General features: G+C 34.4%; 1 protein-coding gene across 2 annotated transcripts in view; it reads right to left on the bottom strand.

Annotated features, from left to right (window-relative positions):
- LOC140447563 (uncharacterized) overlaps window positions 1-16,154 on the bottom strand; it is a 36,098-nt gene that overhangs the window by 11,713 nt on the left and 8,231 nt on the right. For both annotated transcript variants that reach the window (XM_072540277.1, XM_072540278.1), the window contains exons 3-7: window positions 15,626-15,956; window positions 12,253-12,648; window positions 11,874-12,113; window positions 9,382-9,550; window positions 6,511-6,709 (exon numbers count right to left, since the gene is read on the bottom strand). In XM_072540277.1, coding sequence (XP_072396378.1) covers window positions 6,511-6,709; window positions 9,382-9,550; window positions 11,874-12,113; window positions 12,253-12,648; window positions 15,626-15,956 — 1,335 coding nt within the window. The remainder of the gene's footprint in view (window positions 1-6,510; window positions 6,710-9,381; window positions 9,551-11,873; window positions 12,114-12,252; window positions 12,649-15,625; window positions 15,957-16,154) is intronic.

The following is a 16,154-nucleotide window of genomic DNA, read 5'->3' as shown; positions in this document are numbered from 1 at the left end:
TCCTCCCATCTTTTCCGTGGCCGTCCTTTGGGTCTTGCACCCTGCATTTTACTTGATTGATATGCCAGACATTAAAATTGGAAGCTGTATCTTTTGTTGATCTGACCTGTGCAGCCAGAAGTCCTTAAACTCTATATAAGAAAGCAAGAAGAACAAGGAAATAATAATAGCAAAATAAGAAGAATCGAAAGGAAACAACAAATCCAAAAACGAATAAAATAAATTATATGACATGGACATTAATACAACGAACCTGGCACAGGAAACGGACACGGACAAAAAAAATAAAAATACATGTGAATTTACAAATATATTAAAGAATAAAAGCAGTAAGATATACATGAATACCGATTATAAGAAAAATGATAAAACAATCATAAGAACGACTACATGGATCATGAGATGCATAAACAAGAAAAAAAAATCATTGAAGAGATAAAACTACAAAAGATATACTACCTGGAAGTAAGTGAAATAAAAAGAAGAGTAGAGGAATGCTAGCTCTAAAGGACGATTAGCGCTTATATTGGGCAGGAAAGGACTCAAACAAATGGGTTACAGGAGGAGTAGGCTTAATAGTAAATACAGAGAAGAAAAAACATAATTGGCCAAAGATCAATAAACGAAAGAGCATTAATACTTAAAAATAGACAATACAAATACAGTACGTAAATCTTTCAGCTGGGTATAGGTAATATTCATTGAGGTACGTGTGGCAACTGCGCTTTCTCGAGTCGTATGCCAATATCCCACCATACTAAGCGATAGCCTACAATGCGCTCGATAACTCGATAATCGGCACCTTTAGAATCTGTTAGCTGTACGCATTTATTTTCAATTGGACTGTGAAGATGAAGAGTATTGTTTTAAAATGTTTATTCTCCAGAAAAGGTACAAATAACTAAATGGTATTATCAAGGCAATTCTTTGCCAGAACGTGTAGATCTATTTGTTAATAGTTTCGAAAATAGACCCATACCTTGTAGACAAACAATTGCAAATATTGTAAATAGTTTTGAAACACAAAATGTCACAAAAGAAAAGAGATGTCCCCGGAAAGGCAGTAGAAAATCGAAAGGAGAGATGCAAATATTTAATATTTGTGCTACCATTGAGGTGGATAACTCCAGAACCACTAGAAGTATCGCCGAGGATTGGAGGTCTCGCATACCACAGTTGATAAAAAATATGGCTTCCAAAATAAGAGTTCCAAACATTTGAAAAATCAGAAGTTACTTCCCAGAGATCATTTTTGTAGAATGGAATTTTGTGAAGTATATAATTTTATAAAAAATATCCTTCTCACCAATGAATCGTCATTTTTAATACAGGGTCATCACAATCCTTCCAGAACGCGGTATTGGTCTCAACAAAATGAACATCGAGGTATTGTACATCGAACTCAAAGCCCTAAAAAACTTAATGTGTAGGCCAGCATTTTAGGTGAATATGTAATTAGTCCATCTTTCATTGAGGGAGTTTTGAATTCAGCTAAATATCTTGCTCTTTTACAAGATAATATTATTCCAGATATTCAGAATCTCCCAGAAGTACGTCTGGTACCAACAGGATGACTGTTTCGTTCATAATGCGCTTATCGTGAAAAATTATTTAAAAACAATTTTTCAGGATCACATTAACAGCAGAATAATACAAATTAAATAGCCTGCGAGATCTACCGATTTGGCTCCCATGGATTTTTTTTCTGGAAAATATTAAAACCACCACCTATGGCAACAACCTCGAGAGGGCATATATGCTAGTTCATTAAGAACATAAAATAAGAAACGCTTGTGCTACGATTACGCCACAACAGCTTGCAAACGTAAGACAAGCATTTTACTATAGACTAGGTTATTGTCTTCCAAAAGAAGGTGGTATATTTGAACCTTTAATTTAGTTTACTTGTTATTTTGTATCGTAGAATGTATTGTTTATTAAATTTCTTTAAGTGAATTATGTATTTGTGTTTAAGTACTTTTAGAATATTTTTTCGTTTTTCGGTGGGCATAGCAAACAATAAAAATTTTCAAAGGTTTTTAACTGCATTGCAATAACTTTAAATTATATACGTAGATTTACGTAGCAGAATTAACACCCTCGATGCACACCTAATAGAGTCTTAATTGATACTAAAAGTTAAACCATCTGCGACCTTGACAACAGCAGTGGGCTCGAGAAAGCGCAGTTGCCACACTTACCTCAATGTATATTACCTATGTCCAGCTGAAAGATTTACGTACTGTATAACCTGCATAATTGTAGCGTATGGACCGAATGTTAAATCAAGAAAAGAAAATAAAAGATGAATTCTTCGAAATGTTTCAAAGATAGATAACGAAGGAGAAAATATCTTAATGGGAGACCTAAATGGTAGAGTTAAAAGAGGTAATAAAGGGATTAAAAGATATCTAGGACAGCATGAAGAAGAAATGAAAACTGATAATGGAAACACAATTAGAGACCTATGTATAGCAAATGATATGGTCATAACATATAACACACAAGGACATACACATATTTACCAGAGAAGTCCCACCGAGAAAAGAAAACGCCATCATAGACTATTTCTAAACAAAAAGAAGAAAATTTAAAATAATAAAAGATGTAAAAATCAAAAGAGAGGCAGAAATAAACAGCTATCATTACTTGCTCATAATGAAAGTATGGATAGTTACGCATAACGCAACAGAGTAAAAAAGAAATAAGGTAACTAAAGACAAAATAAAAAGCTATAAAATAACAGCAAAAATTAAATGAACACTTTGAGACAATTACTACAGAAATAGACAATAAATAGAAACAATTTAAAGAAATTATACCCACAACAACAAAAGAAGTATGCATAACAACAAAAATAACAAATATATATTCGCAAAAAAGCAAACGATGAATAAAAGAAATACAAGTTAACCCTTAGTCTCCCACGACGTTTAGAATTTTTTTGACAGTTACTTCCCAACCGTACTTTTAAGTCTGCCTTACTTTATTGGTCATAATTTTTTACAATACGCTAAAAGCGTTGTTTATGCGGACGATCCTTTCGAGTACCTACAAATCTTATTGTTTATTTAATACAAAATCGTTTGAATAACATAAGTTTTACACATCACAACATACGGTTGTGAGTGCAATTTTATGTGGTAAGTATTATTAAATTGTATGCCTGGGATATAAGGTTACCAGAATTTGATGGTACTTAAAAATACCGTCGGGAGACTAAGGGTTAAAGTGAAAGAAAAGAAAAAAGTTTCTAGATACCAAAACAGAGGACGACTAAAAAAACTATAAACTTTTTTACAAGAATTAAAAAAAGGCAAACAAAACAGTCCTGAAAAGATTTTGGGCATAAGATCAATGAAAATTAAGTAAATAATCAGAAATTTTTCTATGGTACATTGAAAGAATCAAGACAAAAGAAAGACAAGGGGTGATCGATAATAGAGACGTAATTCAATAAATAACAAACGAAGAAATTACAGAAGCCGTTGATAAATTAAAATCTCCAGGACATGACAAAATCACAAATGAAATGTTTGCACGTCACGTCACAGGAAATGCCCCCACGGAAGACGGTATGGAGTGGAATTTGTAACTGAAGCTGTGTAGTTTCGAAAAACATACTTATGCAATCAAAAATAAGCAGTTTTAATCGTTCTAGATCGTTTTTACTGTACAAGTTTAAATTCCTGCGTTTTTAGACATATTTCAAATGCCTCATAGTTGTTGCCCAAACTTAAAATCGAAATGTCATGTTGTAGGTTTTGAAGATCAGGCTCTAACAATGGAAATTCCACTACGACCGGTCAATGGAAGTGACAAATTTTATTGATCTCATGAGAATCATAAAAAATTGCAAAAATCGTGCAACGTTTACTTATTTAACAGCTTTATAAAAATAAAAAATTGCATACGAAAGCAGCACTCTTCACCTTTAAAACGCATTTCGATTTTTTGTCGATAGGACACTTTTATCAAACGATATCAAATGTTTACTCCTTCTTCACTGGCTTTACAACTCGGGGTGAGTCTTCGCCGCATCCACCATCGGCCTCCATCCTCTACGGTCTTGCGCTTTTATTTCCCATTGTTGTACCCCAAATTCTAGATAAATCGGCTTCAACATCATCCTTCCATCTTTTTCTCGATCAGCCTACTGATCTTCTACCATCTGGTCTTTCAAAAAACACTGTCTTTAACACTCTGTCATCCTCTGATCGTACCACGTGACCTGCCCATATTATTCGGTTTGCCTTGACACGTCTAACTATGTTTTCAGTTCCATACAGAGTCACCAATTCAGCATTGCGGCGTCTTCTCCAATCCCCTGTGAATTCATCTCTTTGAGGGCCAAATATTATTCTGAGAACCTTTCTTTCAAATACTAGAAGCTTATTGATTTCCCGCTGGTTGAGAGTCCATGTTTCACTGCCATATGTAATAATTGGGCGAATAAGCGACTTGTACAGTGTTAATTTAGATTTTCTTTTTAGCAGCTTCGATCTTAATAATGTTGAAAGGGAGTATAATGCTCTATTTCCCGCAGCTATCCTTGCTGGGACCTCTATTTCTATGTGGTTGTCCGCTGTGATTATCGCCCCCAGGTATTTAAACTCCTTTACTACTTCGAAGTTGTGATCATTAATACTGATGTTCTGCCTAAGTCTTGGTCTTGGATTTTTGGTTACTACCATGTATTTCGTCTTTTCTTCATTTATTCGGTGACCCAGACGACCTGTTTCCTCCTCGAGCTGTGAACACCTCTCTCACGTCTCTTGTAGAATGCGTGACTGCATCTATATCATCAGCAAAGGCCAGCAACAGTTTTGATCCTTGATCAGCAAATCCTCCTGTCAACTCAGACGATATTTTACTTATTGCATATTCTAAAGCAAAATTGAACAGCAACGTTGACAAGGGGTCCCCCTGCCTAAGTCATGAATTTATACCAAATGGCATCGATATTCTGCTTCCTATCTTTACTTGTGCATACGAGTCTGTCACGCATATTTGCGTTAATTCAACTAATTTTCTTAGTATTCCCATTTCTAACATTGCTATCCACAATTTGCTTCTTTTAATGGAATCATATGCTTGCTGGAAATCTATGAAAATTTGGTGCACATCGCGGTTGAATTCACAGTTTTTCTCTAATATTTGTCTGATGGTAAATATCTGATCTATAGTTGACTTTCCAGCACGAAAGCGGCATTGGTAGTCGCCTAGAATATATTCCGAACATGGTGTGAGTCTCTTTAGCAAGATAATTGATAGCACTTTAGATGATGTGCTAATAAGCGATATGCCTCTATAGTTTCGGAATTGTTCTTTGTTTCCTTTCTTATATATGGGAATTATAACGCTTCCATTCCATTCTTTAGGCATTTTCTGTTGTTGCCATACTCTCAGAATGTTATACATTTTTTGGTGTAAAAGGTTTCCTCCTTTTTTTAACAACTTTCCATTTATGCAATCATTTCCTGGTGCTTTATGGTCTTTTAGAGACGCGATCGCATTCTTTACTTCCTCAAGTGTTGGTGCTGGTATTTCGATATCTGCAGAATGAAACGTAATATCTGCTTCCTCCGTCTCACTTTCAATATTTAGTAAATTCCGAAAGTATTCCTTCCATCGTTCGACGATTTCCGTTTCTATCATTATAAGTTCACCTGCTTCATTTCTCATAGGCTGTGTTACTCCAACACTTGCACCTTTTCTGACTGACTTCACTTTACTAAAGAATTTCCTTATTTGATTACTGAATCTTTGTTATTTTGATTTTTTTACCGTTGAGTTAATACAAATTTTATTTAAAATTTTGCGTCTTTCTGGTTTCCCAAAATTAACATTCTCAGGAAAATTCAGCTTGTTCGTATGATTTTTAGAGGTTCAGTGGTATTTTGAGCATCGAAAGATATTAGCAGGTTTATTGATAAAATAAAATAAGAAAGACGCTGGCTTTTGCCTAAAGTACAGGATTTCTGAAAATTTAATGAAAGGGCAGGGTACAACGGTTTCACGAGCAAATGACAACTTTGTGACATAATTAGTGCATCATTCGCCTTACTTCTTATATTTATGTCTCAACGGTTACAACATGATTCCAAAAATAAAAAAATGGTTGGACGTAAAAAATTGTACTGTTCTAATAAAATTAAGTAGATACTTCTGCTGTAATCGTTGGAATAAGTATTTGAGCGAGAAGAGACAATAATATATGCGTTTTGCCAAAAAACTTGTTTGTTAGGTCACTGGACTCAGGATGAGTTATTAAGAAATTCGTATTATTTAATCTCGATTTATTGATTACAATTGCTATGTGTCACATAGCACATACCCTGATTGCGGTTCTGTACTTCAGCGAAGTCGAGAATTCTCTCTTCACGCCGGAAATATTCCACGCGCCGTTTTTATCGACTTTATTTTGAGTTACATAAAGTTAGTTAAGCTTCACTCAATCTCTGAACCCTCAGAAAATCGTAACGATACTAATCACATTAAAATACTCACCTACAAATATGTTGTAAACTCTGAACTTGCTTAAACCTAGAAACTGGGTGAAGTAATTGCACTCGTACTGGACCAATCACAGGCCTTCGGTGGAGAAAAAATAAATATCTACCACTACGTGAATGTTCTACGGCGTTTTCGATAAATTCCACAATGGTTTGGGATTTGAACTTAGTACAGCTACCAAAACTAAAGTTACCTAAAATAATTAAAATTTTTTTACTTATAAATCGACTTTAAAATTGCTCTTGACAAAATAATCTTCCCATAATCTTACGAATATCTAACGTTATGTTAAATGGTATGTTTTGATCATTGTTCGATAGATTAATGTTTAAGGTAGTGTTGTACCTTGGATACGCATGTACCTTAGTTCACCCATAGGTACTCATGTGGCCATCTAGTACATTTTGATGAAATCTCATCTACGCGCTTTACAGAAAAGCACCACTCTAATATACTCGGTATTTTCGCGAAATAAAAGTGGTGTAAGGATTGTGAACAAAGTTTTGTAATTTTCGAGCTGTAAAGTAAGTACAAAGTATACAGTTTTTAATATAATTCAGTCTTCTTCTGTAATTCTCCAAATTTTATAATTGTTTTCTTGTCACATGAACAAATATTGTTAACTTTGCATGTTTGGCATTCTGTCTCAATCTTAAAACATAATCTAACATTTTTTTATCAAGATTAAGTTTGTACGATATGTGCTTCGAAGCAGAGGAAGGCCCCAAATGAGATGGGCAGATGATATCAAGAAGCACGTGGGCTCTAGGTGATGACTGTAGCGACAGAAAGAGAAGAATGGAAAAGGATTGGGAAGCCTATGTCCAAAGATGGACCGAATAAGGCTAATTAGATAGATAGATAGAAGATATGTGCTTGTTCCTCGAAACATATACAATAGTTTTACTTTGGACCGGTTATTTACTTGAATTATTTATTGGTTACCTTAATTAATAGGTAAATGTTTAGTTCAGCTTAGAATAATGGTACTTTCATTGTTTCGGATAGGCTTGTGAATAAATCATACGGAGATGTAAAACAGTTTTCAGTGATACAGAAGAACTTTAATTAAACAAGTATCTACTTCAAGAGGCACGCCTGAAGTGAGGTGGGTGTAGATGTGTGTTGGAAGATATGCTCAAACCAGAGCAGTCCCGGCCACTCTCGGATCACAGTGTGGTTGAGAGGACGAACAGTTTTCGTGGGTAGGCTCTCGCCTTGGCGGGGATTGCGGTTGAGTGTGCCACATGTGGTGAGCTCAACGGTCAATTCAGCGGCGGCAAGAGAATCCCACATAACTAGTGACAGGACCTGATTCTTATGAAGATTTCTTATCCCCTCTTAACATATGAACAAAAGCTATTCAGATTGCCTTGGCTAATAACAAACTATATCCAGACAATTGGAATATAGATAAGATGGCTGGAAGGCTTCTTCGTAGACATACTGATCTCTCACACCGAAAACCGGAGGAAACAAGTTTGATTCAATCAATCGCATTTAATAAGGCGAACTTCATGAACTTCTAAAATTATAAAAAATAGCAAAGGGAGAATAGCAAAGGAACAAAATATGACCATTATAACTGCAATTAGTGCAGCAGGTTATATACCGCCAATGATGGTCTTACCTACGGTGAACTTCAAACCTCACATGTTAAAAGATAGTCCTACATGGACATTGGCTGGAGCCAATTAATCCAATGATGATCGAATTAAGTGCTGTTTTTAAATCACTTCATGCAACATATTTCCGTGGTTCTAAAACCCCATATTGTCTAAATACATAATGTACACACAAGTTATAAATTGCAGCCTCTCGAAAGAACAGTGTTTGGACCACCCAAAACCTTTTATATGTAATACTACATGCGCTGAATTGAAGTTGACGCCACCCGGTCAACTGATAAACATTTATGATACGGCTGAGTTGGTAAATAAATCTTTTCCGCTTAGTTTCACATCTAATAACATAAAAAAGGTTTCTAAGTGGCAGGAATATTTCCTTTAAATGAAAAGATCTTCAGCGAAAATGAATTTTTGGCTTCATAAGTTACTGACAGGCTATACAATGAAACCATAAGTAACGTTGAACCAAAGTTAGATGATTTGCAATTACCTAATAACGAAACTAGTACCTGTGATTTTCAAATACCTACAACACCAACTAAAACACTTGATGTCACACAATTGGTTTCCCCTGAAGAACCCTGAAAGATTATGGTGCTTTATCAAAAGTAAACTTAATGTTAAAGGGATATAAAACTCAACCTGAAGTAATTGATACTCTCATAAATTTTAGAATATGTTTATATCTTTTTACCTCTGATTTAAGGTATATGTACAGGCAAATCCTCATAAACCACTCTCCAAGATATCTACTAAATATTCTTTGGATAAACTCCCCTCAAGAGGAGTTGCAATGGATACAGTTAAATATTGTGATGTATGGAACTAACTGTGACAACTTTCTCAGTTGTAGATGCCTGGTAGAATCAGCTTGCACTCATCATCAAGCATGTTATGTAGATGCTCTTCTCCATGCATATTATGTAGATGACATGTTGTATGGTGCTGATGTCCCAACAACTTTCTCAAGTTGTTGTAGCCTTGAAATAACAGAATTATTGAACAAGGTAGGTATATCAGCCCACAAATGGTGTTCTAATTCTCAAAAATTCTTAAAAAATGTCTCTGCCCGTTCTCATTGCTCAAACTATGCCATATCCCCTAAGAATGGTCTCTACCTCAACTCCCACCAGATTCTCTCATCAAAACCACATATACCAAAAGAGAATAACATATTCGCAGCATATAATTGTGATCAAAATATTCGACTATTTTGTTTATAAATGCATTTACTTACCCTGATCGTGTTCGATTCTTACGTGCCTTACACAATTATTAAGTTTAAACGTCAAAGAGAATATATAATGATCATCGCTACTATCACGTACAATAAATGATCCATCGGGTTCGTTGGATAATATTTTTTCAGCTGTTTCACCTGATATTGGACCCCAATACCAACCATACTACAAAAATAAGAAAAAAGTAGAATATGAAATAAATAACTTCAAATTATATATATTTGAAAACCTTTTAAGTGTGGTCATTGTTACATGGTATGTTTTATGGAGGCGAGCCACGTGTCTCTCCCCGGAATTGGGACCAAGAAATTTTACATAATTGCTTCGCTATAAAAAAAAAATTGTTTACATGACACACATTAAGTTTCAGGGCTCGTACTTATATAATTTAAAACTGCAATCTCACAGAACTCTTGTCACACCTGAACTAGTTTTAATATAAACATGTAAGCGTAAGGTATATAAATCGGAGACCATGCATTCACTGTGAATTATTATTATTGTTGGTGTCGTTAAACACCGTTGACCATATAGGCAAACTGACCTACGTGAACATATTGTAACAATTAAACGTGTGTGATTTTTAATAATCGTTCTTTGCCAAAAAGTGCTTAATTTGTCTCTGCTAAAACTAGAGCATAGGAGTTCCAATATCCCACACCGCTTCCAACATCACAGTTCCACCATAATGTGGATTCTTCAAATATTGAGTTGCGACAAATTTTTTAAGTACAAGGTACATTAATTTTATGATTGAAAGGATAACCCAAGAATAGGTAAATACGACACGGTCAACAAAGTATCTAACACCTGTAAATCATTGATACAGTACTTTAAGTTTTAAATTAGGTATACACACTATAAATGGCAACACTGCATGCCGTCGACTTTCCACGAACCTCCGTTGCACTGTCGCCAATAAATTGTGATTATACAGTGGTTGTTAAATAAAAGCAATAAGAGCGTAGATTTTAAATTTATTTTTGTACACAGGATGTCTGTTTATACGCCTGCAGAAAATGTTCAAATAATAAAATGGTTTTATGGTGGTAATTCTGGACAATAGTGTGTCGATTTATTTTCTGTTTTTTGGGGGGAGACCAATTCCTTGCGTACAGTCAGTTCATAATATTGTTAAAAAATTTTAGAGTTGTTATTGCATCAAAAATTGCAGAAAATGTCACGCTCAAAAAGTGTCACCAGAAAAAGTTGAGCAAAGAGAATACCGAGATACACAAATTTGTGCAACAAACGAGGTAGATTCAACACGTTCAAGTAGAAGCGTTGCTAGAGAGTTAGATGTTAGTAATGTTACTGTAATGAAAGTATGGAAAAAGCACCGTTACAAGAATTTTAAATATTCGAAAACGCAGCAGCTTTATCCAGACGATAACATTTTATTTACTGATGAATCTTTTGTTTCGTTAGTAGAGAGATACAATCCTTCAATTACGAGGTATTGGGCGCGGGAAAACCAGCACAGAAATGTTGTTTACCGAACTCAACGTCCTCAAAAAGTTAACGTCTGGATTGGCATTTTAGGAGAGCACATAATAGGTACATTTTTTATTAAGGGCAACTTGAATAGTAGAGTATACCTTGATTTGTTACAGAATCATGTTCTTACTGCTATTCTCAATCTCCTTGATGTAAATCTGGAGAATATTTAGTTCCATCAAGACGGCTGTTCAGTTCACAACGCTCGAATAATTAGGGAATACTTAAACAATACTTTCCCGAATCGAGTTATCAGTGGAACAGGCGATATTAAGTGGCCTGCGCAATCTCCAGATCTTACACCCATGGACTTATTTTTTGGGGAAATTTAAAAAGCATAATCTACGATCATCCTGACGCTAGAGCCCCAAATTTGGATGTATTAAAAAACCGAATAAGAGAAATCTCCAATTCTGTTATAGCAGAAATTCTTACAACTATTCGCAGAAGTTTTTATGACTGATTGGGATACTGTTCAGTCGTAGGTCAAATATTTGAATCATTTCTGTAGGGCATAAAGAATTATTTATTTTATTAGGAATTATTTTTTATTTTCAATAAGAGTATATTTTTTGTTTTACCTTTTTAAAGAAATGCACTTTTATTTTTAATTCAACCACAAAAAATTGTTTACATTATTAAAAACCGATACAAATGCACCGCCTTATAATGGTCAGTGTATTTTTATCGTGTTTATGTTGATAATAAATGAACCGGGTATACGTGAGCAAAACAAAAATCGACGGACGGAGTTTTCTCGTTTTCTGTCTAGGAGTCTAAGGTGTCGGAGAGGATCGGAGAATTACAATTATCTTGTACGAGGCAATGTTGCCGATTTTAACGCTTTACGTAGTTTGCAACATCTAATCCACTTATCAACTTAACGTACTGTATCTGCTTAAACAAAAGGATTTCATGTGTTTTTATATTTATTGGGTTATAATGAGTGAAATCTCTCATTTTCCTAAATTAAACATCTACATCTACTTACATCTTTCACTCGTTGGATGCTGGTTGCAAAATCCAATATCTGCTCTTCGTCAACTTCATTTCCTTCTTCTTTATTTGGCAAAGGTGGCAGAGCTCTACTACTTATACTATTATGTACATCATCTAAAACGCTGCCCTTGCTAGCGTAAAGTTTCTTGCTTTCGTCATCTTTAACGTTATCTGGTGTAAGGAACCTCTTAAACCGGAACATGTTACAAAGCATTTGTTTCAAAGAAAATACCTGTAAAGATTATAACATAAACGAACAATAAACACAAGATATCTGTTAAATATTTTTAACTAAATCCAAGAAAAATTTTCACTCCCGCTGTTATAGGATGAGAAATAAATGAAATAATAAAATATTTTGTTTACATTACCTTTGTTGGAGACTTCCTTCGTTTCTCATCTTTCTTCGTTGGTGAAATATTTATCTGCTTACCGATATTATTGCACGAGTCTTTAACTTTTTTGTTCTTAATATTAATAAATAACGTATTTTTCTTAGATCTACTTGGAGGAACAGTAATTGGATTCAGATCTTTATCTGTGACTAGATTTTTGTTAACTGGATACCTGTTATTGTTGGTTACCAAAATATTTGCTTTTGGTTTTAGGGTTTTTTCTTTGTGATCAGAAGAGTCCGACGAACTGGAATAAAGTGTTTGCAAATACTGTCGGATCTCTTGTAAGGTTACATGAATTGGTTCGCCTTGAATGGAAGCCGATGTACCGGCAAGGCTATGCCGTTTCGTACTGCTTTGAAAGCATAAGGTCTGAAATTAAACAAAATATTATTGTAATCTTCCATATGTGTAATATTATTTATTGTAATACTAAATAATATATATATATATATATATATATATATATATATATATATATATATATCTTTTATTAATTTTCTGTAAGTGTTTTTTAAATGTACTTGTACCCCATTTTTTTACCTTCGTCGAGTACTGTCCTTTTCCAAGTCTTTTTTAGGTCTACCTACTTTCCTTTGGCCTTGAGGATTCAAATTCAGCGCAGTCCTAGGAATGTCATCTGGGAGTCTACGGAGTGTGTATTTTGTATTCATTTGTATCCATTTTCTTCGCCTTATTTGCTTTATGAAATTTTTCTTGGTTGGCTTGGTTCCATAAATTTTCAGTCGAGATTCGATTAGGTCAAAATATATGAAGAATTTTTCGTAACGCTCTATTTATACTATTAATACACACTTGTAATGTATGTACTATGGGTACTGGTATCTTCCATGTTTCACAGCCATATAGTAATACAGCTTTTAAATGTGTGTTGAATATTTCTAACTTCGTTTTAGTTGGGTAAATCCTGGATTTCCATACGTTATTAAGCAAGGTGCGTTAATGGGGATACCTGGTGCCATGTGTACTACTCCAACAGCAGCTATGGAGGCTCTAACAGGCCTGCCTCCATTGTATTTGATAATACCATGAAACATTATTTGACAATACTAAAACAACCGCTGAAACTTTGGAATAAAGGTACAGGGTATATGAGTTTCACAAGGACTGTGACAAAGGACATTTTTAATAAGAAACCAGATCACATGACAAAAAAATACAATTTGAAGAATTCATATATGGTGTCTATTTCAGACAGAAATATATGGAGAAACAATGAGTATCATAACCAACAGGGTAAGATCTGGTATATACATGGATCCAAAATAGAGGTGTGGGGGCAGGAATATACTCCAATAATCCAAGAATTAGCGAAATTTTTTATTGGGAGAAGAACTGTAACGTTTTTCAAGCGGCAATTTATGCGATACTGTAATGTGCAAAAGAAAATAATGAGAGAGCTCTTGAAAAAGAGCAGATCCATATATTGTCTGACAATCAAGCGACACTGAAGGCACTGGCGTGCCAGGAAGTAACGTCTAGGCTGGTGTGGGACTGCATCGAAGAACTGAATGAACTGGGAGACCGGAACAAGGTTGAGCTTGTCTAGTTTTTGGTCCCAATAGACTGGTTGTTTCTGGTACCAAAACGTATTACTTTGGTTTTGTTGATGTTTATTTCTAGACCAACCTTTCTTTGATTCTTCTTGTAATCTGTTTTTTTTTACTTAATATGCTCAAAAATTGGGTATGGCATATTAAGATGAAGATCTTGCAATACTGTTAATTTGAGAAAAAAGGAGGATCTTGAAGATTAACATTCTATAGCAATATTCTGAAAATATTGCTAATTTTGATCAAAATTTAGCTGGTGTTTGCTGTATTCAAGATTAACTCATGTAACTGTTTGGAAAAGTATTTAGTATTTATTTAAATATTTTATTTATAATATTCTTATTATTTTATTATGATCTTAACCTATATTATTTTATTGAATTTAGTTTTACTCCATTCGCTTAGCTCGGGCATATTTTGAGAGATTCATTGTCGGAAACCTACAACACAACAATTCCTACTTCTCAGTATTAATAGCTCAAGTATCGTACTATTGCAGACTTCTTTCTTTAAAAAAAAAAAAAAGAATTATTCTAAATAGTGGAAGTGTATACTGAACCCATCAAATTTTGGGTAGTATATATTTAAAAAATATATTTTAGTTGTTATAATTATGATTTAACATAACTATTTATTATATGGTGCAGATAAATAAATATTAATTGTCAGTAATTCTCAAAGTTCTATTTTATTTACTATTTAGTTTGTTTACTATTAATATTGGCTATGAGTACGTGTGCTTGGTTGTATAGTAATTTCCAGCCACTTTTAGTCTGTCAAAAAGTAACTAACTTCGTAAAAAAATAATTACTAAATTCACTAGACAGTTCGGACTGGGAATAGCGAACCGAGTATACACGTTAATTACTTATTTTCATTGTATATCTTCGTTATCTTTTTAAATTCTCACGTTCAAATTGACTAATTCATATTAAGCGGTCCAGTTCTGAGAAACCACATGTCCTTAATTCTCCCGAATGCACAAAAGTTTTTAAAACATCAAGTTACTTGAAGAAATATATGCGCAATTTTGTACGGACGCGACGGCCGAAGATGACAGTTTTAAAACCTAATTTATTACAGTCCTTCGTCCGAAAATATCCCAAGACCACCTCCGAGCGAGTATCTCTAAGTACGGGTTTTGTCCCTACACACACAGAACCACGCAGTAATTAACAAATACTCGAGATGATAAGACCGGTCTAGCGTTTAAGTTATTACTTCTAGCGGTGGTGCCACGTCGATTTCTTCTGCATCGCGACGCCGGCCACCGGTCTTAGATGCTGTCCTCGTTACATGCCAATTAACACATTTAGTTATGTATAGTTGTGTTTAGTTACGATAAAAGTACGCAAGACTGCATACCTTGGACACATACTAAGAAATAATAAATATAGCCTTCTGCAGGTCATCATGCAGGGTAGAGTCGATGGCAAAAAGGGAATAGGTAGAAAGAGGAAGTCATGGATGCGAAATATTCGAGACTGGACAAACATGACTGTAGACGAATTATTCCACGTTGCAAAAGACAGAGAAGCTTTTAAAAATGTGGTCCCCAACCTCCGTTAATGGGGACGGCATAGGAAGAAGAAGAAGTTATGTCAAGGGTTATCTTATTTACACCCATATATATATATATATATATATATATATATATATATATATATATATATATATATATATCCTTTATTTTTTCGTTTACTATTTTAACTAATTAACCAGCGAATTATAATATGCCCTAACTTAATTAGTAACTGTATTCGGATATTACTTACCCTATGAAACTCCAGTGTTCGATTCTTATCAACTTGCATTCGATAATGTTTGGCTTCTAAATCTCTATAACCCCACGCAGTATTTCTTCTTCTCTTCCTTTGCAGTTGAGATCTTTTGGGTTTTAAAGGCGGCTTTACTACATCAATAGGAACTGCGTATATGTCACTGTCAAAGGGTACATTATACAAATCACTTATTTGGTTGGAAGATAATGTGTCATGTGAAACTGCCTGAGTAATGAATGTAGAATCGTCTACCTTTTGAGTTGTCGGTATTGAAAGTGAATTATGGGAGCTCGACAATCTAGATGAACCCAAAGAATTTCTAGAACTAAAAAATTTTGTCTTAAACAATTTCGATTCATTCCATCCTATGAATATATAGAGGGTTCAGAATAGAAGTGAACCAAGTCCACTTTATCTACATTTTATCTACAGAGTTTTAAAGTTAAAGCTTCACAACAAAATTACCCGTTAACATTTTTTAAAGTATATATTCAATTTAAGAAGGTCAAGGAGTAACTTAGAC

Source organism: Diabrotica undecimpunctata, chromosome 8 (assembly GCF_040954645.1).
Source record: "Diabrotica undecimpunctata isolate CICGRU chromosome 8, icDiaUnde3, whole genome shotgun sequence".
Classification (NCBI taxonomy): Eukaryota; Metazoa; Arthropoda; class Insecta; order Coleoptera; family Chrysomelidae; genus Diabrotica; species Diabrotica undecimpunctata.
This window is presented reverse-complemented; position numbering and strand designations above follow the sequence as displayed.